Source organism: Phascolarctos cinereus, unplaced genomic scaffold (genome assembly GCF_003287225.1).
Source record: "Phascolarctos cinereus isolate Bilbo 61053 unplaced genomic scaffold, phaCin_HiC Scaffold_9;HRSCAF=440, whole genome shotgun sequence".
In the NCBI taxonomy this organism is placed as follows: domain Eukaryota; kingdom Metazoa; phylum Chordata; class Mammalia; order Diprotodontia; family Phascolarctidae; genus Phascolarctos; species Phascolarctos cinereus.
In genome coordinates, this window is record NW_027556402.1 from 195,016,549 (window position 1) to 195,043,999 (window position 27,451).

General features: G+C 42.8%; 1 protein-coding gene across 1 annotated transcript; it reads right to left on the minus strand.

Moving 5' to 3' along the window:
• Positions 1-23,725: 23,725 nt before the first annotated feature.
• ADRA2C (adrenoceptor alpha 2C) lies at positions 23,726-27,062 on the minus strand. The gene has a single exon (XM_020992287.2). The coding sequence runs from the start codon at positions 25,785-25,787 to the stop codon at positions 24,270-24,272; it is 1,518 nt and encodes a 505-aa protein (XP_020847946.1). The 5' UTR covers positions 25,788-27,062; the 3' UTR covers positions 23,726-24,269.
• Between the last annotated feature and the right edge of the window lie 389 nt (positions 27,063-27,451).

Below are 27,451 nucleotides of genomic sequence, written 5' to 3' on the forward strand. Positions count from 1 at the left end.
GATGGAGAGAGAGGCCTTGGGCCCACTCTATCTGGACACCATGTTGCCTGAAACATATGGCATCTATGTTGTTTTCTATCTCTCTTGTGTTTCATTCTTTCCTGCCCTTAAATGCACGAATGTTGAATATGGAAGAGATTAGGCTATGTCTATGAACTTCAGAGGGTCCAAAGAGCCACCATCTTGTTAGCAGTCAAGGCCAGTGGGACCATAGGCCTGAGGAGTGACCTGGGGAATTGTTGTTGCTCTTGCTGTTCAGTCATTTCTGTTGTGTTCAACTCTTCGTGACCCCATGTGGGGTTTTCTTGGCAAAGACACTGGCGTAGTTTGCCATTTCCTTCCCTGGCTCATTTCACAGTTGAAGAAACTGAGGCAAATAGGGTTAAGTGCCTAGAGTCACACAACTAGTAAGTGTCTGAGGCCAGATTTGAACTCATGAAGATGAGTCTTCTTGATTCCAAGCCCGGTGCTCTATCCGCTGCGCCACCTAACTGCCAACCTGGGAGGTACAGCCCAGGGATGAATCAACCCTGGCTGCCAGTAGCCAAGTTACTTACATATTCAACACAATACAACAAAGGGAAGGGAACAAGCATTTATTAAATGCCTACTATGTGCCAGGCACTGTGTTAAGTGCTTTACAAATGTTATCTCATTTGATCCTCAGAACAACCTTGGGAGGTGGGTGATGTGATTATCCCCAGTTTATAGTTAAGGAAACTGAGGCAGACAGAGATTAAGTTGATTTCCCAAGGCCATATAACTAGCAAGTATCTGAGGCTAGATTTAAACTTAGGTCTTCCTGACTCCAGGCCTAGAGTTCTATCTACTGTGTGTGTTATGGATGGTGGGGAGGTGAAACCTTAGAACAGAAGATCAAAATATAGACCTGGAAGAAACCCTACTTCAGCCCCTTATTTTACATAGAAGGATATCTAATTCTAATTCTAAAGCCCAGACTTATACAAGTAGTAGGCCAGGATTCAAATTCAGGTCCTTTACCTTCACATCAGGACTCTTTCCATTGTACCACCCTACCTCATATACTTCACTGGATCAAGAGGGACTTTAAAACATAGAATATTAGGGCTGGAAGAGACCTTAGAACACATAACGTCAGAGTTGGACAGGACCTCAGCCTAGTCTAATTCCTTCATATTCACAGTGTGGGAACTGAGACCCAGAGAGAAGGACTGAGTTTCCCAAAATAAATGACAAAGTCTTAACTCACAACTGTATCATCTCATCATGAAGCAGCTTCTGTCAATGAAAGCCTAAGACAACTCAATAGTAGTCAGGTTGTGAGGTGGCTGGAGAATTGGACTTGGAGTCAGGAACAACTTGGATCCCTGCCTTAGACATTTAATGAGTTGGATGACCTTTGGCCAGTCAATTTAGCATCTCTTTATCTCAGTTTCCTCATCTGTTAAATGGGGATAAAAATAGCACCTATTTTTTCAGGAGTTTTGTAAGGATCAAATGAGATAATATATATAAAGTGCTTTGCAAACTTTAAAGCCTATACAAATTATTATTATTATTACTATTACCATTACTATTATTATTATTATTATTATTAGCAAGCATTATCAGAAAGCTTGGAGAGATTGAAGATATCTGTTATTGTAAAAAGAGCACTAGACCCTAATGCAGGAAATTAGGATCTAAACCTTGATTCATCATTTACTAGCCCCAAGACCCTGGTTAACTCATTTCAACTTTCTGAGCCTCAGTTTCCTCACCTGCTGAATGGAGATTACATTACTTGTCCTGCCTGGTTTTGAGGAAAGCACTTTTCTAAACCTTAAAATGCTACATAAATGTGACTTTTTTTCATTATCACACAAGCCAGAAAAAGTATAACAACAAATTAAAACCCTGGATGACAGGGCTGATTTTGACAGACACCTTAAACAGCCAGGAACAAGAGTGGGAAGACAAAGAGAGAAGAACATTCTCCTCTGAGTACATTTTATGGGCCCTGTAACTATTTGGGGAGTCTCATTAAAGTATAGTTCTTGCATATGGGACTGAAATGATAAATCATGGGATGAAATGACAATTTAGACGACATCAACAGTTCTTAAAGTGTGGTCTAGGGATCCCTGGGAGTTGCTGAAACCATTTGAGGGGGTCTTGGAGCTTAAATCTATTTTCATAGATTTCATAATATGTTTGAATTTCTAATATGGTAAATATTAATAGATATAACCCACATAAACAAAAACACCTTGGGTTCCTCAATGATTTTTTTAAGAGTCTAAAAGCGTCCTGCAACCAAGAAATTTGAGAACCTTCAGTCCCTTACAGTTCTAAAATCCTAGGATATTATGATGAAAAGAGCCCTGCTAGAAGGCCTGAGTTCAGGACCCACCTCAACCATTTACTAGCTATTTGAATTTGGCCTTCACCTCTGAGGGCCTCAGTTTCTCCATACTTACAATGAGGAAATTGTGATAAAAAATCTTTAAAAAACCTTTTTTTTTTCTTTACTGTAACATTCAGTAATTTCTATGGCTTGGTTCCTTATCCCCTGGATTTGGTTATAATGGCTGTTCAAATCAACCCATGGGTATTCATTAACCCTACAAGTCATGCTGTGCTCAAATAGCCTTGAGGGATGCAGGAGAAATCTACACTATAATCTCTGCCTTTTAAGATCTCAGTTTCCTCCTCTGTCAAATAGGGATAAAAATAGTAACAATTTTCTAGGATTTGAGGATCAAATGAGATTATATATTTGGGAAGACAAGGCCCACGCCCAGGAAACACTAGCAAAGCCTAGCATAATTAAGTGCCAATGATGTGGAATGGAGTGTGAATTCAGTAAGAATTCAGAGGAAAGGTGGAGTAATTCATTCATTTAACAATAATTTATTAAGCATTGGCTTAATAAATTAACTAAGAGCCACATTAACCTCTGAAGGATACCTTGGATTCAGAATACCTAGATTTCAGCAAAATATGATCAAGCCTCTCATGAGATCTTTCAGGTGAGAATAGATTTGGGATTGTTTAAACAATTGATTAACTAATCAACATGCATTATGGATCAGACAGTGTGCCAGGCTCTGGGAAAGCAAAGACAAACATGAAAAAGTTGCTGCCCTCAGGGAGCTTATATTCTATGGGGGAGAACAACAGGTATGTGTATAGGTATATACAAGAATATATCTGTATACAGATATAGGTATACAGATACATATATACATGTGTGTGTGTGTGTGTGTGTATACAGATATATTCTTGTACATACTTGTTCTCATACTGTAATGCAGAACATTATTTTGCCATTTAGGTAGTAGGGCCCTTTAAGCCATGGAAAGCAAAAGTTGGTGCTTAATCTTGCCCCAGACCTCTTTCCTCCTAAATCTAAACAATAGTGAAATGTACTCTTGCATAGCTCAGCATAGCGCGCACCTCCAATGCAAATGGATGAGAAAGCTTGCAATATAATTGCTTTAGATAATTATGTTTATACCAGAGACCAGGACGCCTGGTCTAGTTTATGTGATCTCTGACCTGTAATGATGGGGTGCTCGGGTGCTTGTGCTTGTACTTGTGCCCCAATTTCTCCCTAGTCTCAGAAACACTGTCTCTGATAACCACTCCCCAGCCCCAGGACACTGTGCCTAGCAGTCATTCATGCATGGGCCTCAGCATCACCTTTATCTCTCTCCCTGGTACAGCTACACAGAGCTGGGCTGCTCAGGCCCCAGCCCTCAGATCATGTCTCTGGAAGCCTCCCAATTCCTGTGTTGTCCAAAAGCTTTCCCTTGTTGCAGAGCATTCTTTCATCAAGACAGAGGGAGAGGGGTATCCTTGGCCAGCCCAAGGCCTCTTCCTTCTGCCAGACTCCAAAGATCCATCCCCCTCCATGTCTGGTGTATTCCCTGTACTTTCCCCTCCATAGCCCCCAAAGACACCTGCACCTTTGGATTAGCTCATCAGTGTTCCTGGCATTTCTTTCCCATGCTCTTTTCCATATAAACTCTAGCTCGACCCCTGATCGGGGCTGCTTGATTTGGATGTGCATACCCCTGGCAGCCGCGCACTAATAAATCCACATTTTAAATTACATCTGGGTCTCACTTGCTCATTTCTCAGTACCACAATACCTGTTGCTTTCCTGTAGAATATAATAGAGTACATACAGTCATGCACACACACATGTGCAGATGTGATAGCATATGCATGTATACATATATGTACACATGCATATTTATAGAGATGTGCATGTACATACATGCATACTGTATGAATAAGTCCATACACACATACAAATGTGCATTCCATCTACACATGTGTGTGTACATAGGTCTCTACTTCTATGTATATATGTGTGTATTTATGTCTTATCTCTGCTTCTACATATATGTGTGTATATATGTCCATGCTTCTATGTATATATGTGTATATGTACATATGTCTATGCTTCTATATATGTGTGTGTATACACACAGAATAAACAAGTTCTAATGGAATACTATTGTTCTATAAGAAATTAGGACATAGATGACTTCAAACAGCCATGGAAAAATTTGTATGAACTGATGCAGAGTGGAATGCACAGAATTAAAAGACCAATCCATGCTATAACATCAGTATTATAAAAATAAACAATTTTAAAGAGCTGACTAAAATAATGAAAAATAGAATGAGTAGAATCAAGAGGACAATTTTGATGATGATAGCAATAGTGTAAAAACACCTTTAAAAACTTCAAGAACTCCAATCAATGCAATGATTATCCATGATTTCAGAGGACAAAAAATGAACTATATTGTCCACTTCCTGATGAAGCAGATTCAAGGTACAGAATGGGAAAACCAGTGAGGGATTTTGTTTTGCTCAACTATGTTTATTTGTTGGAAGGAATTTTTTTTTTCTACAATTAGATTGGAGGGAAACAATTTCTGTTAAATAAAATAATGAAATTTTAATTTAAAAATCTATACAAGATAATTGAAGAGAATAAGAGGAGGACAGAGGGGCAGGCAGTACGTGCTGGAGCTTTAGCTAAGCTTTGAAGGCTACAAAGGATTTAGGGAGCAGAAGGGAGAAGGGAGTGCATTCCAGACGTGGGGGAATAATCAATGGGATGAGAGATGGAATGTCATGTGTGAGGAAGAAGAAGAAAGCCTGTCTGAGTAAACAAAAAAGAATAAAGGAAGAGGAGTGATGTCTACTAGGGCTGGAAAGGGAGATTAGAGTAGGTTGTAGAGGGCTTTAAATGCTACAAAGAAGAATTGTGGAGATAAGAGATTGTCAGGATCAAGTAGTGAAGTCACATGGTCAGACACATGCCTTAGAGCCCATTAGGACCTAAACTTAATTGGCAATACAAGTGAGTGGTTTGGGAACAGGTTGAATTATTAGAACTGAGCAGCAGTGACTATGAGCTCCTAAGGAGCAGACACTGTCTTTTTGCCTCTTTCTTTGTATGCTCTATGCTTAGCATATAGCTTTATGCCTGGGGCATAGGAATCTCTTAATAAATGCTGATTGATTGACTGACTGAAAGTAATTAATGGATCGATATCAACTGGAAGGTCTCTAAAGAAACTGACCTTGACTCTTTCTGTTTGATATTTTTATCAGTGACTCAGATGAAGGTAGAGATGGCACAATTATTCAAATCTGTTCAATACCAAAGCTGGGGCTGGGGCTAGGGCTGGGGCAAAGCAAAAGATGTCATAATCAAAGAAGTCATAATAGACTACAATGACAGGCTGAATCTAAGAAAATACAGTTCAATGGAGATAAATGTAAAGGAGTACACAAGGGTTTAAAAAGTCAACTAACTGCCTGAATGAATTATGGGTAATATTAAAAGGGCTTAGGGGGTTGAGTCTTCTGCAAGCTCCTTATGAGTCATATAGACAAAAAGGTAACATGAACTTAGGCTACAGGAGAAGAGAAGACAGTGTTCAGAACAAGAGAGGAGACTGATAGTCCTGTAGTATTCTACCCTGGTTAAACTCTACGTGGAATACTGGTTTTGTCTTGGGACACAACAATGTCGAAAGGATGTTGACCAGCTGGAGAGTATTTAAAGGAAATCTACCAAGATGATCAAGGTTCTAGAGATTTTGCCATATGAGGATTAGTGGAAGGAACTGAGGATGTTTCACCAGAAGACTTAACAGGAAGTGTTATCTTACGTAGAAGGGATTGGACTTGAACAAGTTTGGACTCCGGAAGACAGAGTTAGGAATAGCAGGGGTGGGGTGGGAAGGGATCGGAAGAAGTAGATTCAGGACTGAGGTGGTAAGTACACTGAGAGCTGTCCAAAAGGAAAATGGATTGCCTAGGGAGGAAGTGATTGCCATCCCTGAAGATACCCAAATGAAAGCTGCCTGACCATGCACCAGTAATTCTATAGAAAGTATTCCTGTTCAGGTTGGAGTTGGATAGGATGACCTTTGGGGTTTCTCCCATCTCTGGGATTCTGAGAAAGCACCAATTATGACAAATCAATTACCATTTTCTTCTCTTACACTTTCTTTTTAAGTATATAACATTTGTAGGTGGTGACCAAAAGGTTATCACCCAAAATAAATGACTGCTTCCAGGAACAGAAAAGCCCGATTAGAACCAACTGATCCAGAATAATAGTGACAAGAGTGAATGAAGAAAATAATTTGATCCTTCCATTGCCTATTTGGGATGTCGAGGAAGGAAAACACAACAAATCATTTTGGTTAAAAGACACTTGAAAGTTTTTTTTTCAAGCAACTAGGTTCTTTGATTAGCTCTGCAGTAACAGCATGCTAAAAAAACAAACAAAAAAACCCCAACTCTTCAGGACCAAATAAAAAGAAAAACCAAAAATACATTTTTGCCTCTACATGATGTGGGTGACAACACTAAAGGACTTTCCGAGGTTGTTTAGTTTAAATAATAACAACTAATAACAGCTCACCCTTACAGCATGCTGTACAGCCTGCAAAAATAAAGCAAAAAAGCTATAAGGAATAGAGTAACGTGGATAAGGCAATAGCCTCTGAAATGGGAAGTAAATTGCCCAAGACCACAGAGCTAATAAAGGACATAAGTAACAAGTGCTAAAAGCTCTGATCCAGCTCATTTGACATCAACTCTATTGATCTTAAAAATAATGATAATAATAAGTAATAAATTTAGTGCTTTACTGTTGACAAAGCAGTTTCCTCACAACACCCCCATGTGATAAGTGAAGAGAACATTGTAGTCCTCTTTTGCAGATGGGAAAACTAAAAGGTCAGAGAAGTAAAGGGACTCATCCAAGGTCACACAGTTATTAAGTGGGGAAGCCAAGGTTCAAACCCAGATATTGCCCACGAGAAATAGCACAGTGAAGAGGAAAGAGGGCAGGATATAGAGGCAGGGGCTTGGGTTTCAATCTCATTTCTCTTACTTATTACCGACATGACTGGAGGCAAATTGTTTCATCTCTCCAAGCCTCCGTTTGCTGCTGTGTGAACTGAAGCAGTTGAACTAGGAAGCTTCTGGGGTCACTTCCAGCTCTAACTCTAGGATCCGATGACGGAGACTTTTCATTCTGTCATGCGGCCTTATGTGATAAAAGTTAAATGAGACCCTCAGAAGTATCAGAAAAGCCTCGGTCACTGTTTATTTTTATAAATTTACAAAGCTGTTGTTTTATTTAGGCCATAGCAAAATAATGGTGCTTTTCTGTAAATGTGGATTATTCTTAGTACATTGTGTGTAGAACCAACGGAATGGATTTTTAAAAAAATTAATTTAATGTTATCTAAAAGCCTTGTCTGTATAGGCAAAAAGTTGACCTTGCTGCAGACCAGAACAACACAGACCTCCTCTGTCTCTCTGTCTCTGTCTCTCTCTCTCTCCCCCTCTCCCCCTTCCCTCCCTCTCTCTCTCTCTCTCTCTCTCTCTCTCTCTCTCTCTCTCTCTCTCTCTCTCTCTCTTCCTCTCTGTCTCTCTCTGTTTCTCTCTTTATCTCCCTCTTTGTTTCTCTGTCTCTCTGTCTCTTCTCTTCTTTCTCTTTTTTCTCTCTCTCCCTCCCTCTCTCTGTCTCTATCTGTCTCATTTGTTTGCCTGCATCTACCTCTGTGTGTGCACAGACGTCTGTCTGTCTATCTCTCTCTGTCTTTGTCTCTTTCTCTTTCTCTGTCTCTCCCTCTTTCTTTGTCTCCTTTCCATCTTTCCCTCTCTTTCTGTCTCTGTCTCTCTATGTCTCTCTCTCTCTCTCTCTCTCTCTCTCTCTCTCTCTCTCTCTCTAACTCTATGTGTGTCTTTCTCTGTCTGTCTATCTCTCCCTCCCTTAGTCTCTCTCTCTTTGTCTCTCTCTCTTTCTCTGTCTTTCCCTCTTTGTCTCCTCTCCATCTCTCCCTCTCTTTCTGTCTCTCTCTCTCTATGACTTTCTGTCTCACTCTTTCTCTCTCTCTCTCTCTAACTCTATGTGTGTGTTTTTCTCTGTCTGTCTGTCTGTCTCACTTTGTCTCCCTGTCTCTACCTTTGTGTGTGCATATCTGTCTGTCTGTCTCTGTCTCAGGTCTTATCAAAAACAGACTAATATTTGGACATGGAGAGATATTTTATGGAAGTGCTAGAGCATGAAGATGCTTGCAGCTAGGCTACTTAGCATTTACAAAATGGATAGTCTCTTACATAAGCAGGATATACACCAATCACAGAAAACACAGAAACAATTATCCAAGGGACTCAGGCTGAAGACTGTATTTCCTTCCAGGCTGCATGGGAAGTACAGGCCAGAGGGTTTCTACAAACTTATCGGGATAATTGCATCTCTTGTCCTTTAGAATAATAGGTTGAGTGGTATGGTGTTTAGTGTCCTGGCTGGGGAGTTCAAACCCTGTCGCCACTGCTTCCTGTACACATGACTTCAGGCAAATCCTTTAACCATCCTGGGCTCAAGCACCCACAACTCCAAAATGAGGGATTTGACAAGATGGCCTCTGGGGTCCCTTCCAGCTCGGTAGCCATGACTTTCATAAGAACCTCTATTTCTCAAGGGTCTTAACACTTCTAAAGTAATTTTCTCACAACAACCCTTTAGGGTAGGTAGTGTAAGAATTATAACCCCCATTCTACAGATGAAGAAACTGAGACTCAGAGAGGTTAATTACTTGTCCATGATCACATAGGAGTATGTGTCAAATATAGGATTTGAACCCAGATCATGCAACAACACATAGAACACAGATTTTAGAGTCAGCTGCAGGTCAGATCCTATTTCTGATACAACCTATGTGACTTTGGACAAATCACTTACCTCCTTGGGCCTCATGCTCTTCATTTTTTAAATTTAGGGGGTTGGACTAAATGGCCTTTCAGGACCCTTCCAGTTCCACATCCTTTCAAGCATTCCCCCCACCATACCACCACAATCATCATCATCATCATCATCATCATCATCATCATCATCCATTTTTCATTTCATGTAAATCTTTTATTTCATATGATCTCAATAGCCCTAAGAAGGAGGCACAAAAGGGATTTTTATTCCCATTTTACAGATGAAGAAACTGACATGCAGAAGAGCAAAGTGACTTTTGAAAGGGTACATGACCAATAAACATGAAGTTAGGACTATAATAATAACAGCAAATATATATCAAGCACCTGCTGTATGCAAAGTATGGTGCTCAGGACTAAAAAGAAATATGTAGTTTAAATAATCCACAGTCCTCGCTATCATGGAAAGTTACAGTCTGGGGAGGTATCCTGGTCAAATATTCTTGTAATGTTCACTGCTCTTTCCAGTGGGTGGAGTCTTTGTCTGCCACTGTGCTATGAGACTTTAGAAGACAAGGGCTGCATCTCTTGTAATCTCCTACTGAATAGCAAATCCCATGAAGAAAAGTATTGTGCATCTTTTTTAATCTTTGAATGATTACAAAGTGCCTAGCCAAGGTCTCACAAACTGTAGGTGCTTTAAATGTTTGCTGAATTGAATAACTCCCAAAATACCTTGCATACATCAGGTACTTAATAAACGTTTGTTGAATTGAAATGGCATAATGGAAAGGATACTGAACTTGGGATCAAGAAGAATTGGGATCATATCTAACCTCAGCAACTAAATAATTGTGTGACCCTGGGCGAGTTCTTTAATCCCTCTATGCATTAATTCCTTCATCTGTAAAGCGAGGGGTTTGAACTTGATGGCATACAAAGTCCCTTCCAGTTCTAAATCAATAATCTTGTGCTTTACCTACACAAAGACTTAAATGTAGGAGTCATGTGAATAGATACTTGACTGATTGATGGTTGAAGCAACATTATGTACAACTCTTCACCTTGAAGTGCCAGGAAGATATCGATAATAAAGCAACAAGAAGTGCAGTAAAACAGCATTTCTTAGACTTTGGTTTGGACCCCATATGAGGTTGCAAAAAAATTTGGCAACAGAGAAAGACTTCTGAACACACAACAACCGAAAATGAATTAAAAATCAAATGTGTAATGAAGCCCAGGTGTTTCTGGAAGTACTTGTCCATGTTGCATCGCACAACTTCACTGCAGCCAGGGTTCTGAACACAAAGCATGCGCACTTTGCACTGTGCGTGTCCTCAGGCCATGTAACACCAACTAACACCACCAAAATGTGAAAAGGGGTCATGAGTGGAAAAAGTTTAAGAACCCTGCTATAGAACAATAGTTATTAAGTAACATCAATGTCTTCCTGGATATGCTACATAGTCTTTGAAACCCGGAGCACCATAATGCTAGAATTTAAATGACAAACAATCCAAAAAATAATGAAGAGATGGATGGCAAGCATAATTAGGAGGTAGCATGCTAATTCTACTAATGCTAATTCTATCTGATGTTTCTAGAATGTTTGACAATGCCCTCAATCAATCAATAAGCATTTTTTAAGCACCTACTATGTGCCAAGCATTATATTAGTGCCAATACAAAGACGGAAATGAAAGTCTTTGCCCCTTAAGAGCTTACATTCTATTGGGGAGGTATAATCCACATTTATAGATGAGGAAACTGAGGCTCAAAGGGATAAAGTGACTAACCCACAGTCATATAGCTAGCAAGAGTCAAAGCCTGGATTCTGACTGAGTTCTCCTGGTTCTCCCATGTTCTTTCCATTATACCACGATGACATTTAATCCAGGATTTGCTGTAGGAGTAGTGGATATAAATAACTGGAAAAGGAGATGAGAAAGTTATGAAACAAAAATGAGAGACCACAGATGGGTAAATTAAATGCTACTTTGGTGCCTTCAAGATAATAATAGCTAATATTTATGAAGCACTTTACAATTTGCAAAGCACTTTACATATACTATCTCATTTCATCTTCACAAAAACTCTGTGAGGTATTTTACAGAAGAGGAAAATCCATTTTAGAGATGAAGAAATTGAGACCAACAGAGGTTAAATGACTTCCCCTGGACCACACAATTAGTAAGTGGCTGAGGTACGATTCAAACTCAGTTCTTCATACATTTAAGTCCAGCTCTCTATACACTAAGCTACCTAGGACCACTTGAAAGGCCTCCATTTTGGTAGAGTTAGGGCAAGGGCTCAAGTCTCTGGACTCTTCCTAACCCAATTCATTATTAACAAATCCTTTGATTTTCTACTTCATAAGCATAATTGGCACTGAGATAAAAAGCAAATGTCACTCATTATGCCCTTGGTCATGATAGATTGTAAGATTCTGGACCATAAGGTCTGTTCTTTAGATCATAGATCTATTTAGAGATAAATGGATTTTTCCATTTCTCTTTTTCTCCCATAGATCTTATCCCATGGCTGGGCATCCAGCAAATGCTCCATGAATCCTGGTTGAGGGAATGATTACCAACAGTATAATTTAACCCCTGAACTGCTAACAAACACACTGCTCTCCATAAAAACACAAAATGTTAAAACTAGATGGGACCATAGACCGTAGAGTGCTAGAGCTGGGAAGGTTGGCCAGGGACTCTTTTAGAGCGACTCCATGTTTTCTAGCTTCCTTATTTCACAGACAAGAAAATCAAGGCCCAGGTAGATGAAATGACTTGCCCAAGGTCATCATAGCAAAGAAGGACTAGAAATCAGGTCACTTGGCCACTTGTTTGACCTGTTATCTATTGCACCACCCTATGATGGATCAAAGACATAGTTTTGGCAAATCAGACATAGTACTGGAAATACTCACTCAGATAACAATAATAATAGCTTATATTCCTAAAATGATTTAAAGCTTGCAAGCACCTTTCCCCAATAACCCAGTGAGGGGGATAGTCAAGGATCCTTAACCTTCTTTTCCAGGTCCATAGAAATGAAATGACATTTTTTTTTTTTATCATACAGCTAGTCAGAGGTAGATCTAAGGCTAAGTTTGCATGCCAGTCCTGTACTTTGTACACTATACTCAGACACACATACCCAAAGATGCACCAACAAGAATATCATCTGATCCTCACAACAATCCTGAGAAGTGCGTACTGTTTTACAGATGAGGAAACTGAGGCAAAAGAGATGAAAATAACACTCAATCAGCCGGTACCTGTATCTGGACAAAGAAAGAGGCCCTCGCTCATCCGAAAAGAAAACATGACACATTGCCAAAGACTGTAGAGTCACAAGACCTGGGTTTGGTTGTGCTTAGGACATTTATTGGCTAGTTGGCCTCATTAAGCCTCAGTTTTCTCAGTTGTAAAATGGGGAAAGAATAATCCCTACTTAGAGCCTCTGTGAGGACCAAGTGAGGTAACACTTGGGAGTACTTGGTACACGTGGAAGCTGTTGTTACCAATTAAACATAGTCTAAATTGGGAAATGGACCAAGATCAAGGAAATCCAAGGGGTGGATTGATAACTAAGTGGTTCTCATTTACTTATTGAGGCTGGGTCTGCACCGGAGCAAACAGGTGGACAATGGAGTCATTTTCCTGATAATTCAATTCCATTCTACTTCCCAATGAGAAAATTCAATTACCCTCCAGACTTTTCTGTGGCCTCCAGAGGGAAAAAAATATCCACTCATTTCACTAGAAATGGTCTCAGTAGGTCTTTGAGGCTAGTGGAGGTGAACTATCTTTGAACTCTTGTGAGGGAGTGAAAAGTGTATTGAATTTAGAATTAGAGACCCAGGCTTAAATCCCAGGCCTGCCACTTACTATTTCTGTGATCGTGGACAAGGCCTTTAATTTCTCCGGAATTCAGTTGCTTCATATGTAAAATGGAATTGGACTGGATGATTTCTAAGACCTCCCTTAGCTCTCAATCCTATGATCTTGCGGGGGGAGGGGAGCGAGTGAAAAAGATAGTCATCTAGACTGTCCTTTTTTTAAAGCACCAAACTCTTCGTTTCTCTTGCCTTCCTGTTGTGACTTGAATGATATACAAGTTATTGGTTATATTTAAATGGAAACATGGGCTGAAAATACAATATTTTGGTACCGTGGAGCAGAATGAGATAGCCAGGACCAAAGGGATATGTGGTGATTATTATCAAGCAACAAGAAAATCTCAAAACAATGCTGAGGTGATACTTTGCACCAACAATTTGGCAAAGATGGTGAGTCATAAATAATCAGTGCTGGAGGGGGTTCATGAAAACAAGCAAACTTGTCTCCCACCAGTGGTGGAGCTGGGAAATGGTTCAACAATTCTGGAAAACAATTAAGAAATATGCCAACTATGTTACTAACTGGTTCTGAGTCTCTGACTCAGAGACCTTATCACCATGTACCCCAAGGAGGACAAAAACAAAACAAAAGATCCCTAAATGTAATGAGATATTCAGAGCAACACTTGTCAATCATCCCCATGCGTGTATATATTCACACTTTTTAAAGTCCTTTCTAATCCATAATTTTATTTGAGATGGCATGTGGCACAGAGTGTTGGACTTATGGTCAAAAAGAGTTCTAGAGTTGGGATCAGGAAGATCTGAGTTTGAATCCTGCCACAAACACTTAAGTTATGTGTCCCAGGGCAAATTATATAACTTCTCTGTGCCTCATTTTCCTTACCTGTAAAATGGGGATAATATGGGAATGATAATAATAGCATCCACCACTCCCACCCTCCAAGTTATGAGGATCAAATATGAAAACATATGTAAAGTGCCTTACAAATCTTAAAGTTCTATATAAATTCTAGTTGTTGTTGTTATTAATCTTACCTCTGACACTTTGGGGTAATTGTAAGTAGGTCATTTGACCCCTCTTGGCATCCATTCCTCATTTATCAAACGGGGATAACAATATTGTTGTTCATCCTTTGTCTTCAAAGAGGACCAATGACATCACACAATGATGTCTTGACTTGCACATGAATTGATTTAAGTGAGGCAGAGTTGCAAAGTCTTGCCTTACTCTTTCTCCCAGAGTCATCAAAATTCAGATTCAAGGATGCAGTTGATGACCTTGGCGTCTTTGATGCCTGCCCAAGCTCTAAGTACTCCGCAGTGCCTACTTCAGATGCCTTCATGGCCATTAGAACACAGTGTTCTCACCCACCCATCCCACCAAGGAAAGTCTTCACATACTTGGGCAGACATGCCCCCCCCAACTCATCGATGTGTTTGAGGCCCAGCCTCAACCTGGTTTAGCCCATCTGCCATACAGTTTACTGGAGTGTGGCCCCTGCACATGCTACAGCTTTTTGGAGCCACAGGTGGGAGGTGGATGAATCAGGTGGACACCAAAGGCATCCCTGAAAAGGGCTCAGCAGCCCTCACACTAGAGGTATTAGTCCTCCCTGAACACCCCATAAATCTGGGGTGGGGAACAATACCTGAGGGGTATTGTGAGGCTCAAATAAAATAATCTACATAAGGCACTTTGCAAACTGCAAAAGAATGTATGAATATCAGTCATTACTATTATTATTTATTATCTCAACAGTTCTGTGAAGGAAACAAGTCTGGTATCATTATGACCATTTGACAGATAACAGACTTCAAGAGATCTAGTGATATGTTCAAATTCACTCAGCTAGTAGGCACAGAGACATAACTAGCAGGCAGGTCTCTTTATTCAGGTTTCCATTTTTGAAACAGATGCAAATCCATGTCTGAAGCTGGCCCACAAAGACATGAAAATGGATGGGAATTTGGGCTATTTGCTCTGTGTCATTCTGCTTGATAGCAAATGTGTCACCAAAACAACTGATGATATTTGTCCCTTTTTGTAGGACAGAGAAGGAAAGAAATGGAAAGAATCCTGGATAAAGAGTATGGATCCCTCATGGTAACTAATTATAAAGTGTTACAGAATTGTCAACTATTACAGATAGATAGATAGATAGATAGATAGATAGATAGATAGATAGATAGATAGATAGATAGATAGATAGATGGATGGATGGATGGATGGATGGATGGATGGATGGATGGATGGATGGGTAGGTAGGTAGGTAAATAGATAAGTAGGTAGATAGATGGATCGGTGTTATTATTCCATATTCCCTTTGATCTTGAATTTCCAATTTTGCCCCCCAATGGATTAAAACATTACATTTGAGCACTTGTTTTCATTTAAATTCAGTCCATAAAATTTATATCACCCATCAGAAGATCTGGTCTAATTCTAGATTTTTCACCTACTACTTGCATAATCTTGAGTGAGTTACTCAATCTAGATCTCAGTTTTCCCATCTTTAAAGTGAGGTGGATGGGCTAGCAGACTTCTTAGATTCCTCCTTTAACACCATCTGTCTTTGATGTTGTTGTTTTGCTAATATTATACCTTGGAAAAACTGCATTCAAGAGGCAAAGGATGATAGCAGATAGAGAGCTGGATTAAAGTCCTAGCACTGACACAGACTGACTAAGTGAACCTGGGCAAGTCATCTAACTTCTCAGAACCACATCCTCTACACAACTTTCTAACACTATAAGCTGCAGATCAAGCTCTGATCTGCAAGGATAAAAGAAATCTTCTCCCTCTCTCTCTGTCTTCCTCTCTATGTACACATATATGTGTCTATATACATATAGACACATGCATATGTATCTGTATGTGAGTATATATATACCAGACTTGTGATTTCATTGGTATTGAGACATATATGTATGTGTGTCTATCTACATGTGTGTATACACATATATACACATGTATGACTATGGATCCTTTTGACTACAACATTCTCTGATTTTCTGGCACTTCAAGGAATTTTCTGGCATTAACAATCTATATTTCATGTTCTAAAATCTCTCTCAGGTCTAATATTCCACGTTATATATTATTCCTTCTAACTTTGGGGTTCTTAACCTGATGTCTGTGAACTTTTTAAACAATATATTTTTGTGTTTGCATTTCAATATACCTGCTTCTCTTGTGAGCCTCTGAATTTATTTTATACATTTAAAGGCACGATTCTGAGAATGTGTCCCTAGGTTTTACCAGACTGACAAAAGGGTCCACGACCTTAAAAAAGTCATGATGCTTGCTCTTGCTCCACTCATCCTAACATTCAGCGTCCCACATTCTGAGGTCCCTTCTAGCTCTGATATTCTATGTTCTAAGTCCCTTCCAGCCCTAACGCGATATGATTCTCTGTCCCCTCCCTGCCCCCACTCCCGACACCCAGCTTATGGTCATTGTAGCTCTCAGTCATATAAATGTAAATACATTTTCCTAAGGTACACATGGAAGATTACTAACTTCTCTTCTGGAGAGAGTTCTATTGCAGAATTAAAACCAATATGGACTTGTAATTACTTTTCCTTTGGACCATACACTAAATTTGAATATTTCCATTAGATCTACCAATGTGACAAAAAAATACAACTGAGCACAAACATAGCCTGGAAAAACCTTCCTTTCAGAACAAGCCCCAGAGGAACGTATTTCTCTGCAAGACTCTACCCACCCTAGAGCAGAAAGCATAAGGAGGTTTTCAAAGATTTGATTTTTTTTAAAGAATTAACAGCTCAATATGTTACGAGTACATTTACTTTTTAATTCCATCTCAAGGAGAAATGAATATATGAATTATATTATAGCCCTTTTTTCTTACCCTCAACTTACATTGCAATAGAGGTAAATCTCTCTCTCTCTCTCTCACTCTAGTACATACATATATATATATATATATATATATATATATATATATATATATATATATATATATATAAATATAACATACACATAAATAGATTTTGTATATGTAGACAGGCAGCTGGGAAGGTGGGTTGTGTAGATAGGTAGATTGGTAGGTAGGAAAGGCAGAATGGGGGAATAGAAAAGATGCTAGACTTTAAATCAGGAGGATCTTGAATCAAAGATACATATGCATAGAGATACATAGAGATACCAGGGTATCTCAAATGTCTTAGTGCCATTTTAAACTATTAAAACTTAAAATAGCACTAAGTCTTTTGGGACATTCCTGTATTTATGCATATACATATATGTATGTAAATATACATAAATATATTTTTTAATCTAGCAATAGATGAGTTGGCTAAGGTAGCTGCTAAGCAAGGGAGGCTGATGATTTTCAAAACAGGTAAGACAGAATTTTTGGCTTAGAGGAGACTTGGGGGATATGATAGCTGTCTTTATATATTTTATAGAATAGATTTAGGCTTGAAAGAGAACTTCGGAGAAGATCAGGTCCAACTCTATGACACAGAAGAGGAAACAGAGAGGGTAGCAGTGTCCTTCCCTAAGTCATATATCTATTAAGCGGCAGAACTGGGATTCAGCTCCAGGTCTTCAATTCCAAATTCAGGGCTCCTTCCATTAGATCATGCTACCTTTCAGGGTGGCCATGTAGAAGATAAATGATGACATATATTCTTTTGGGTCCTAGCAATAGGGCCAATAGCTGGGAATTTAAAGAGAAGTAGATTCTTGACTCAATTTCAGGAAGAATTCTCATAATTAAGAGGTGTACAATAAGAGAAGGGATGTATCTGGTGAGATAGTAAGCTCCCTGCCAGTAGAGGTCTTTAAACAGGTCTGGATGGCCCCTCTCCCAGAATGTTAGAGAAGAGGTTCATGCTACAGAGAGAAAGGTTGGGCAAGATGACTTCCAAGCTAACTTTCAATTCTGTGATTCCATATAAAATTCTACAGAATTTCCCAGGAAGACTACTACTTCCATATTATGATTTACACAAAGATGCCAAAGTGGAGTTTTAGATTAAGTCATCCAGATAATACAGTATTTAGCTGCTGGAAACCTGAGAAATAAGTGGATGCTATTGCTAAGATGATTATTACTCCCCCCTCCACAAATCTTTGAAGAAACTAAAGAATGGAGGAGCTAATCGTTCAAGGACAGAAAGTTGTTTAATAACAGAGTCAAGCCTAGAATCCAAGTCTACTGATTTCTGGACCAGGGCACTTTTCTTTTTACAAAATACTGATTAATTTAGAAATTCATTTAATTTAGTAATTCATTAATTTAATATTCAAGTCAAAATTTCAAATGTGAAAATGACACAGGAATGATTTTATTTTGCCCATCAGTAATTCACTTCACTTCTGTAACAGGGCCTATTTTTATTATACATGATGTGTGTGTTTACATAAAGTATTCAGAAAAACATTTTACTTAAAGCATATTATTTGGTTCTCACAACAAAGTAAATTTTGCAGGTATTGTCTTCCCCATTTTATAGATGAGAAAACTGAGACTTAGAAGTTAATAATTGGGGTGGCTAGATGGCAAAGTGGATAGCAACTGACCCTGGAATCAGGAGGACCTGAGTTCAAATCTGGCCTCAGACACTTGACACTTAACTAGCTGTGTGATCCTGGCCAAATCACTTAACCTTGATTGCCTGGGCTGGGGGTGGGGGGAGTTACTGATTTACTCAGGGTCACACAGCTAATAAGAGGAAGAGCCAGCATAGGTCAATATTTCTTTAAGCCTTAATCAGGACTATCCTGGACAAAATTATGAAAAAGGAAGCTCATCTTTGTTGCCCTCCCACTTCTCTCTTAGGATTTTGCCAATCCTTCTATCCCCACCCTCCCCCCTCTTCGTGGTGGAAAGAACAGGGTACTTGCAATCAGAAGACCTGATTTAAGCCTCAAATATGCTATTTACTAATTTATTTGGTGTGTTATCTCAGACAAGTCATTTTACCTTGTAAGTCTCAGTTTCTTCATTTACAAAATGATACTGACATTCTCCATCTCACAAGTTGGTTTTAAATGAAAGCATTTGATAAATTCTAAGTTATTTTGTAAACATGAGACAATTTAATATTAATATTCATGCATTTCCAAAGCAGTGGGAATGGTGAGGGTCTTCTTGGGCCAAAATAATGAGTTTCTAATTGTGAATTTAAAAGTGAATTTTCATTCACCAAGTTTCTTGAGTGGGGAGAATATTTCTTTGAGTCTAGTGGGTTTCTTGGTCTCTCTACATGCTCTTTAGGGCTGGATATGGGAAGTTTGTCCTGGGGGCACACCAGAAATAGTCATGAAGAGGCAGGAAGCAGAGTAGAAACAGCAGCAGACATGGAGTCAGGCAGCTTGGGTTTGAGTCCTGGGAAACGCCATTAACTGGCTGCATGACCTTAGGCAAGTCATGACCCCTGGGTCTCTACTACCTCATCCATCAAAAGGTGGGTCTGGACCACGCCAATCTTGCTGGTCTCTTCTACTTCTAAGGTTTTGTGATCTGTAAGTCTCTGTGCTCTTCTCTGCCTCCCTGGCCTCCATCATATGTTCAGCATCCTTCAATGACTAATCTCTGTCTTAACTATTTAAAAGGAGGGAAAGCCTCTTAATTGTAACTTCCCTTGCAAATTCCACATACTACCCCCAACAAGGAAGGAAACAAGCTTGTATTAAGTGCCTACTATTGACTAGGCACTTTGTTAAGACTCATTGATCCTGACAACAATCCTGGAAGGTGGGTGCTATTATTATCCTCATTTTATAATGGAGGAAACTGAGACAAGATAGAAGTTAGACGATTTGCCCTTTATCACAGAACTAAGTAAATTATACAGGAATGAGGCCAGATTTGAACTCAAGTCTTCCTAACTCTAAGCCCATGGCTCTATCCATTGTGCCCCTTCCCCCCCCCCAGCTGTCCTAACAACAAGATAATGGTAACAATAGCTTATATTTCTGTAGCATCTGGAGGTTTGTGAAACATTTTCTTCATACCAACCTTGTGGAGGAAACCTAGGAATACAGTTTTCTTCCTCACTTAACAGAAGAGCAAATTTAAACTTAGAAAGGTGAGTGACTTTTTAAGGTCGTGTAGCAAGCCTCTGAGCCAGGATTCCAAACCAAGTTCCCTGATCTGAGGTCAAGTGCTCTTTTCCCTACCTAACTGGAGACAGCCTTTAGCTGGTCAGTCCTGCAACTGAATTTCTCCAGTAAGACCAGAAAAAAAAAAGGCTTAACTGGGAAAATCCCATGTGTATGGTAGTAGCCTTATGTATACCCTAGGCTTATCCCATTGAAAGTATGCTCTCAAAACCTAGAACAGCCTAGACTTTGTGCACAGAATCAGGGAGGTCTTCCTAGAGACCTGAAGACTGGAGATGGCCTTTAGGTGGTGAGTTACTTTATTTGTTCCACTCAGAACTTTGTGGGAAAAGTTTAGAGCCCTAGAATTAGAAGATAAAAGGTCATGATGCTTTGAGGTAAAAATTCCCTTGTGCTAGAGAGGGCATAATCAGCAAATCGTACGCTTCTCTTTTTTCAGAGCATCAATGGAGAGAGAAAAGAGGGTGACTATTAGGGGGTTGAAGGTTCCTTGGAGCCATTTCATAAAGGGGTCCTTGGGGGAGAAGGTTCTGTGATCGAACCAAAGTTGTCTCCCGAAGCATGCTCCTTAATCTGCAAATCAAAAAATAACAATAACAAAACCAAACAGAAACACACACACACACACACACACACACACACATCCCACTTTTCCAGCAGTACTATTAAGCAAGAGATGAGATTCTGGAAAGTGAGGAGAGCTGGGGAAACCTGACTCTTATTTAATCCAGAAACATTTAGAATAAAATAAACTCTCTTTTTTTGTCCCCTCTTCATTCTCTTTCTCTGTTCTACTTTCTCTTTATTAATTTACTCCATTTCTCCCTTATTTGTATTGCCCTCTCAGCCTCCCCCTGTTGCCCTTCTCTTTCCTTTGTCTAATCTCATTTTCTCCTTCTTCATTATTTAACATCCCCCTTTTCCACTCTCTGCCTCCTCTCCTTCCCTTTCCTCTCTTCATTGTACTTAGGCAGATGGAGAGCAGTACTTGGAGTCAGGAAACTTGAGTCTGAATCCTGCCTCAGACACTTACTAGATGTGTGACCCAGGGCAAGTCACTTAACCTCAGCCAGACTCCATCTTCTCATCTGCAAAATGGGGATAATAATATCACTTACTTTTAATGGGTTGTCCTAAGTATCAAGTAAGATGGTACATGTAAATATTTTTGTAGACTTTAAAGTACTATATGATATTAGCTACTATTGTTCTCCCTGTTCTCCACCCTCTCCTTTTCCTTATTATCTTCCTTTTATTCTTCCCCATTCTTTTTCACATTCTTTTGTCCTTTTCTACTATAAAGATCAGCTCTCCCAGCAGCCCTGTCTAAAACCAAAAGGGATCTCAGAGACCAACCATTTAATCCAAGCCCTTCATTTACAGATAAGGAAACTGAGCTCCTGGGGGAGGTTAAGTAACTGGCCCAAGGTCACATAGGTACTAATCATCAGGAGTGGAATTTGAACTCAGGTTGTCTGACTCCTGAGCCAAAACGCTTTGGAATATTCTCTCTCATTCTCCCAATTTCCTTCCCCACTTCGGTCTCTCCCACCTCCTTATCTTCCTAATTCCTCCTTCTTTCCACCAGAAGCATGTATGGAGTCACCCCGGGTCCCTCTCTTGGAAAGTTGGAATCTGAGGTAGTCAGAGGCCTCAGGGTAATGAACCCCGTCAAATTTCTCCTTATCGCAGGGCACTCTTGTAAAGAGGCCTTCCTTTGGGAGTGACAAACTGGCTAATTTTTTTTTTTAAGTAGATGGGTGGTGGGGGGGAGTGGCAAAGCAAGCACCAATGTCCAGCCACTATATAAATCAACAGATTAGCATCCTTAACTCTTCTGCCTAACTGAAGCTCTGCAAATTAACTGGTTGTTTTCTGGGTAGAAGTCGGGAAAGGGGAGCTGAGGCCAAGGCAGGGCTAACCCGGAAGCCACTCGGGCCACGTGGAAACTATAGCTCGCATTCCGCCCAGACATCCCTCTCAAAGCATCCCGGCTGAGAGTGAGAAGCAGCTGCGACCACCTTCCGTGGACTAGCTCGTCTTTCGCTCAGCGGGGATAGCAGCCACCCCCTCACCCCTTCGGTGTAGGCTTCCTTCTTCAATGCAGCGCTACTGCCTGGGGATAGGCTAGGGAGTTGATAGGGGGAGATCAGAGAAGAAAAAGGAGCAGCAACACAGGGTGTTATTCTTCCAGGCTGGTCAATGAGAAGGACAGGGGAGACAGAAGGAGTGAATGGCCTTAGTAAAGGCTGGGAATTGCGCTGCTGATGGGAGGAGGGCTGGGGTGGTGGGGGACAGAAAGAGGGAAGCTAAAAGGAGTATGAGGGACAAGGAGTGGAGAATGAATGAGGGAAGGGCAGGGATAGAGACAAACTAAAAGCAACAGACTAAAGATAGGTTTAGGGAAGGGGGAGAAAATGGATAAAGAGGGGAGGGAGAGACACTGTGGGAAAAGGAGAACGAGAGAGAGAAAATGAATTGAGAGGAAAGACAAGGTGGAGAGAGGGGAGATGACCATCTCTGGGGGAGAAGGCGACTTGGAGGATTCTTAAGCAGTGATTAGGACGACGACACACTTAGTTGGAAGAGGGGGTAATAAAATGGCTGGAAGAAAAAGGGGAGGAAGGGGAAGAGAAGAGGAATATAGAATAAAGAATGGGGAGAGGAGTGAGAAAAGGAGGTACAGAGAGACAGGCAGACAGGACCGTGACAGAGTGAGAGACAGAGACATAGAGGAACAGAGAGGCCGAGAAAGAAAGAAAGGGAGGCAGAGAGACAGGGTCAGGGAGACTTTAGGTAGACTCAAGCCGGCAGGGTGAGGCGTGACAAGGTAGTTGATGGGCGAGGCAGAAGCAAAAAGGAGATTCTTGGGAAGAATGAGTAGGAAATCGAAGGAACGAAAAGACAGATAATTACAATGAGAGGAAGTCGCGTTCCTAAGAAACTAAGTTGAGAAATGGTAAAAGATTCAGGATTGGAAATTCCCGCAGCGGGTCCCCTCCTCCCTCACCCCCTGCGCTAAATAGTTACAATACACTTTAAGTGTTTCAAGATAGTGTATCTGTCTCAGACCACATATATTTTTCATCTACGTGAGTCATATGTAGGTTGTCCATAGGTGTATGTATGTATGTATGTGTGTATATATATATATGTATATATATACACATATAATATATATATATATATACACGCACACACGCACACACACACATAGTATACATATACATAAAGTTTGATAATGTGAACATCAAATGCATATGTAGATTGGCTACAGGTTGTCTCTCCCTTACCCATTCCAAAGCAGTATCGAGGGTCTCCTCAGTTCCCAGTCTCTCCTAATCGTATTTGTGTGTGGTGATGTGTGGGTGCACGTGTGTGTGGCAGACTTGGGGAGTGGAATAATTTGAGCAGCCCAGAGAGTATGTGGAATCCCCCCCAGGGTGCTAGAACCTAATCCCACGGTGAGCATTCCGCCCAATTTCCCATCTCTCCCTCTCTGTCCGACTCTAAGTACTGGCGCAACTGAAAAGTTTAGATCACAAAGGTTTATTTAGAAAATAGTTTGGTTTCTTTTTTTTCCTCCTTTTTGGCAAACATTTTAAATACTTTTAGATTGTCGATGCCCTTCACGGTCAAGCCAGCCCTTTCCCCTTAATTTCTCCCCTTCCTCATTTCCCCCCTACTTTCTGCAGCTGTCCAAACTCTGGTCCGGCGGTCAGGCCAAACCTTGCCCTCAGTGGGCGCCCTCAGCCGGAGTCCAGAGGACTTGCACCCGGCCGGGCGACTTCGGAAGACAGCTTTCGCGCAGACCTCGAACTAAGGTTTCTCCTTTTCCTTCTTCCTTTCCTTTCCATCCTTCCCTCCTCCACCACCTCCTCCGCTTCTCCTCTTCAATCCTCCCTCCTTGCTCCTCCACCCTCCCCCCAGGTGTCCTTCCACCTCTCTCCTCACATCTTCCCCAACTGCCGAGCCACCCCTTCAGCAGTTCCTCCTGCTCCGGTCCAACCCGGCCGCCCCCTCGGGGCTCCTTTTCATCCTTCCTCCTCCCAGCCCCACCCCAAGCCCACCGGGGGGTCACTGAAAGAAGGTCTTCTTCTTCTTTTTGAACAGGATGTGCTTGAAGGACCTCCGAAAGTCTTGGTTGAAGATGGTGTAGATAACAGGGTTGAGGGAGCTGTTGCAATAACCGATCCAAAAAAAGAACTTGAAGAGCGTCTCGGGCACCTGGCAGGCCTCCCTGCAGATGCCGTACAGGCTATAGCTGAAAAAGAAAGGGAACCAACAAACGACGAACACGCCCATGACCACAGCCAGCACGAAGGTGAAGCGCTTCTCTCGGGCCTGGGTCACCTTTCGGCGACACAGGCTGCTGCGCTTGCGGCGCCGGTGGGACGAGAAGAACTCGAGGGAGCGGTTGCTGGCCCGGGACAGGCGGCTCCCAGCACCAGCCGACGGGCCTCCTTTGGTGGAGGAAAAGGAGAAGGAGAAGCCGCGGCTGCCCTTGCGGGCTGCCGCCTCCTCTCGGCTGCGCCGCCTGCGCCGGTTCTCAGAGGTGCTGCTCTCCTCCAGTTCGATGTCCTCGAGCTCGGCACTCTTGCGCAGCTGGTGGTGGTGATGATGGTGGTGATGGTGAAGGTGGTGGTGGTGATGGTGGAGGTGGTAGTGCCCATTCTCCCCAGCCTGGAGACGCAGGGAGGTGGCGGCAGCGGCGGCGGTCGAGGGCCCTGCCCCCACGGGCGGCCGGCTGAGCCCGTTCTCCGTCTGGGACGAGCCCTCGGGCACCGTGCGCTTCTCAGACAGCGTCCGTGTCCGCAGCTTGGCCACCCGGTAGATGCGCACGTAGACCAGCACCATGATGATGCAGGGCGCGAAGAAGGAACCGATGCAGGAGGAAAGGATGTACCACGTCTCGTCGTTGAGCTCGCACTGAGGGTACTGGTCGTCCTCCGGGTCCCGGTAGAGGGAAATGAGCGGAGGGAAGGAGATGACGGCCGAAATGAGCCACACAGTCACGATAATGCCTTTGATACGGCGCGGGGTACGTTTCAGGTTGTATTCTACCGCCTGCGTCACGGACCAGTAGCGGTCCAGGCTGATGGCACACAGGTGCACTATGGAGGAGGTGCAGAAGAGGACGTCCAGCGCCAGGTAGATGTCGCACCACACCTTGCCGAAGTACCAGTAGTTCATGAGCTCGTTGGCCAGCGAGAATGGCATGACCAAAGTGGCCACCAGAATGTCAGCGCTGGCCAGGGACACAAGGAACAAGTTTTGGGGTGCTTTCAGGGCACGGCTGGTCAACACAGCGATAACCACCAGCACGTTGCCCACGATGGTAAAGACGATGAGAAAGCTCACCACAGCCGCTATGCCAGCCACCTCCGCGGGCGAATACTGGCTCGGGGGATGCCTCTCCGCGGCCCACAAGGACTCGTTGGAGGACCCCCCACGGTCGCTGGAGTCTGTGCTGTTGGTCGTCAGCTGGAGATCCATGACCCCACTACAAGAGCAGAAGTAGAGGGGTCCCCTCCCGGCCCCGAGCCCCGGAGCAGAGTCGCTCGGGTGCTCCCTACTCGGACTCAGTGCCTTCATTGCCGACTTCTCTTTCCCCTGGCTGCGAGCGGCAGCTCCACGCAGGAGCCTCCCTCAGTGAACCGTGCCGCGGGAGACTAGGGCAACGTCGTCGCTTCTCCTTGTCCCGAGGCTGTCCCCGGCCCAGAGCAGCACTGGCCCAGCTCTGCTGGGTAAGCCGTGCGTCCGGGAGAGTACCAGTCCGAGAGGAGTACAAGACAAACCGGGTGGAAAAACCCCGGGCTGGAGCTTCCCCTCAGCTTCCAAACCCCGCAAGCCTGCAGGGGCAAGCAAGGTTTGTAAGTGCAGAAGAGGAGGAAAAAAAAGGGAAGAGGCAATTGGAGGATGGGGATGGGGAAGGGAGGGGAGGGAGCATTAGGGGGTCAAAGCACAGAAGCTTGACCCGTCCAGCCCTCTCATGCACACACACACCCTCACTCCTTCCGCCTCCTTGGTCCCTAGCTGGTCAGTAAGAAAACCTGGGTCGGGGAGACAAGAAATCTAAGCGATCTCGCCTGGCAAAAGCTCACTGGAGTTACATGAGACCGTAGCTGTGGCGGCGGCGGCGGCTGCAGCAATCCCATTGCGAAGCACTTATCCTGCTGGGTCGGTTGGCTTCCTGCCCAGCAGTCGATGCCCCTCGACGCGGGGCTCTACTGCTTGCACCGCGCTGTCCCAGGCAGGCTTGGACTCCAGCTCCTACACTGGCGGCGGCCGCTCCAACGCACGAATGGCGCTACTGCCCCGTCCGTCTCCGCCTAGCCTGGCCCCTCCACGGGCGCTGCCTCCTCCTCTCTTCCTTCTTCTTCTTCTTCTTCTTCTTCTCCTCCTCCTCCCAGGCGCAGCGCCCCGAGTAGCGGCGGAGCTCCCTGCCAGGCGCTGTCACGCCCACCTGCGCCGCCGAAACCGACTAGGAGCTTGGGGAAGGGGGAGGGGGTCACGGGCGCGCCCAAGGCTCAGGGAGCCCACGGGACAAGGCAGTCCAGGAGCTGACTCGTCCTCATTCTGCGTCGCACCTGCTTCAAGTTTACTTTTCCGACCTGCTTCTACCGGGCGCTACCTCCTCTTAGCCCCCAGCGGGCTGCTCTGAGCATTGTCTTCGCCTCTCCATTGGTCACTTCACTTCCTTCTCCAGGCTTTTGCTGTGCGTAATGGAGAGAGACTGAAGGAGGCTGGCAGAGAAGGAAGCCCGCCGCCCGGATCCAGTAGCTCAGCCTTAAACTCCAGTGGAGACGTCTGGGTTTGGATTCCAACTTCGTTTATTGTTCCGCACCGTGTGGTCTGTGTGTGTATGTCGGTTTGCGGAGGGGGCGGGGAGGGACTGAGGAGGCGGGGCTGAGAGAGGAGGGAGGAGGGAGGGACAGGGAGGATCTGAGAATTCGGTTTTGGAGGTAGAGCCTTCACACGCTTGAGGTCAGTGTAACAACGCTCATCAGCCCATCTGGTCGGGAAGAAGCCGAGAAATTGTATTCTAATCTAACTGTGTGTGTGTGTGTGTGTGTGTGTGTGTGTGTGTGTGTGGTGTGTGCGTGTGTGTGTGTTCCTTTTGAGCCTTTCATTCTGTCGCTGTTTTAACATTAACACTGCAGCTTCATCCTCCGCCTATCGTTCTCCTAGGTTCATGGACTCGTAGATGCATAAAATGTCTCAGTAGTGGGGGATCATAACACATAGATCTTAGAATT

What these genes read in the sequence shown, in the direction of transcription:
- ADRA2C (XM_020992287.2), bottom strand. Translation starts at nt 25,787, where the DNA reads ATGAAGGCACTGAGTCCGAGTAGGGAGCACCCGAGCGACTCTGCTCCG.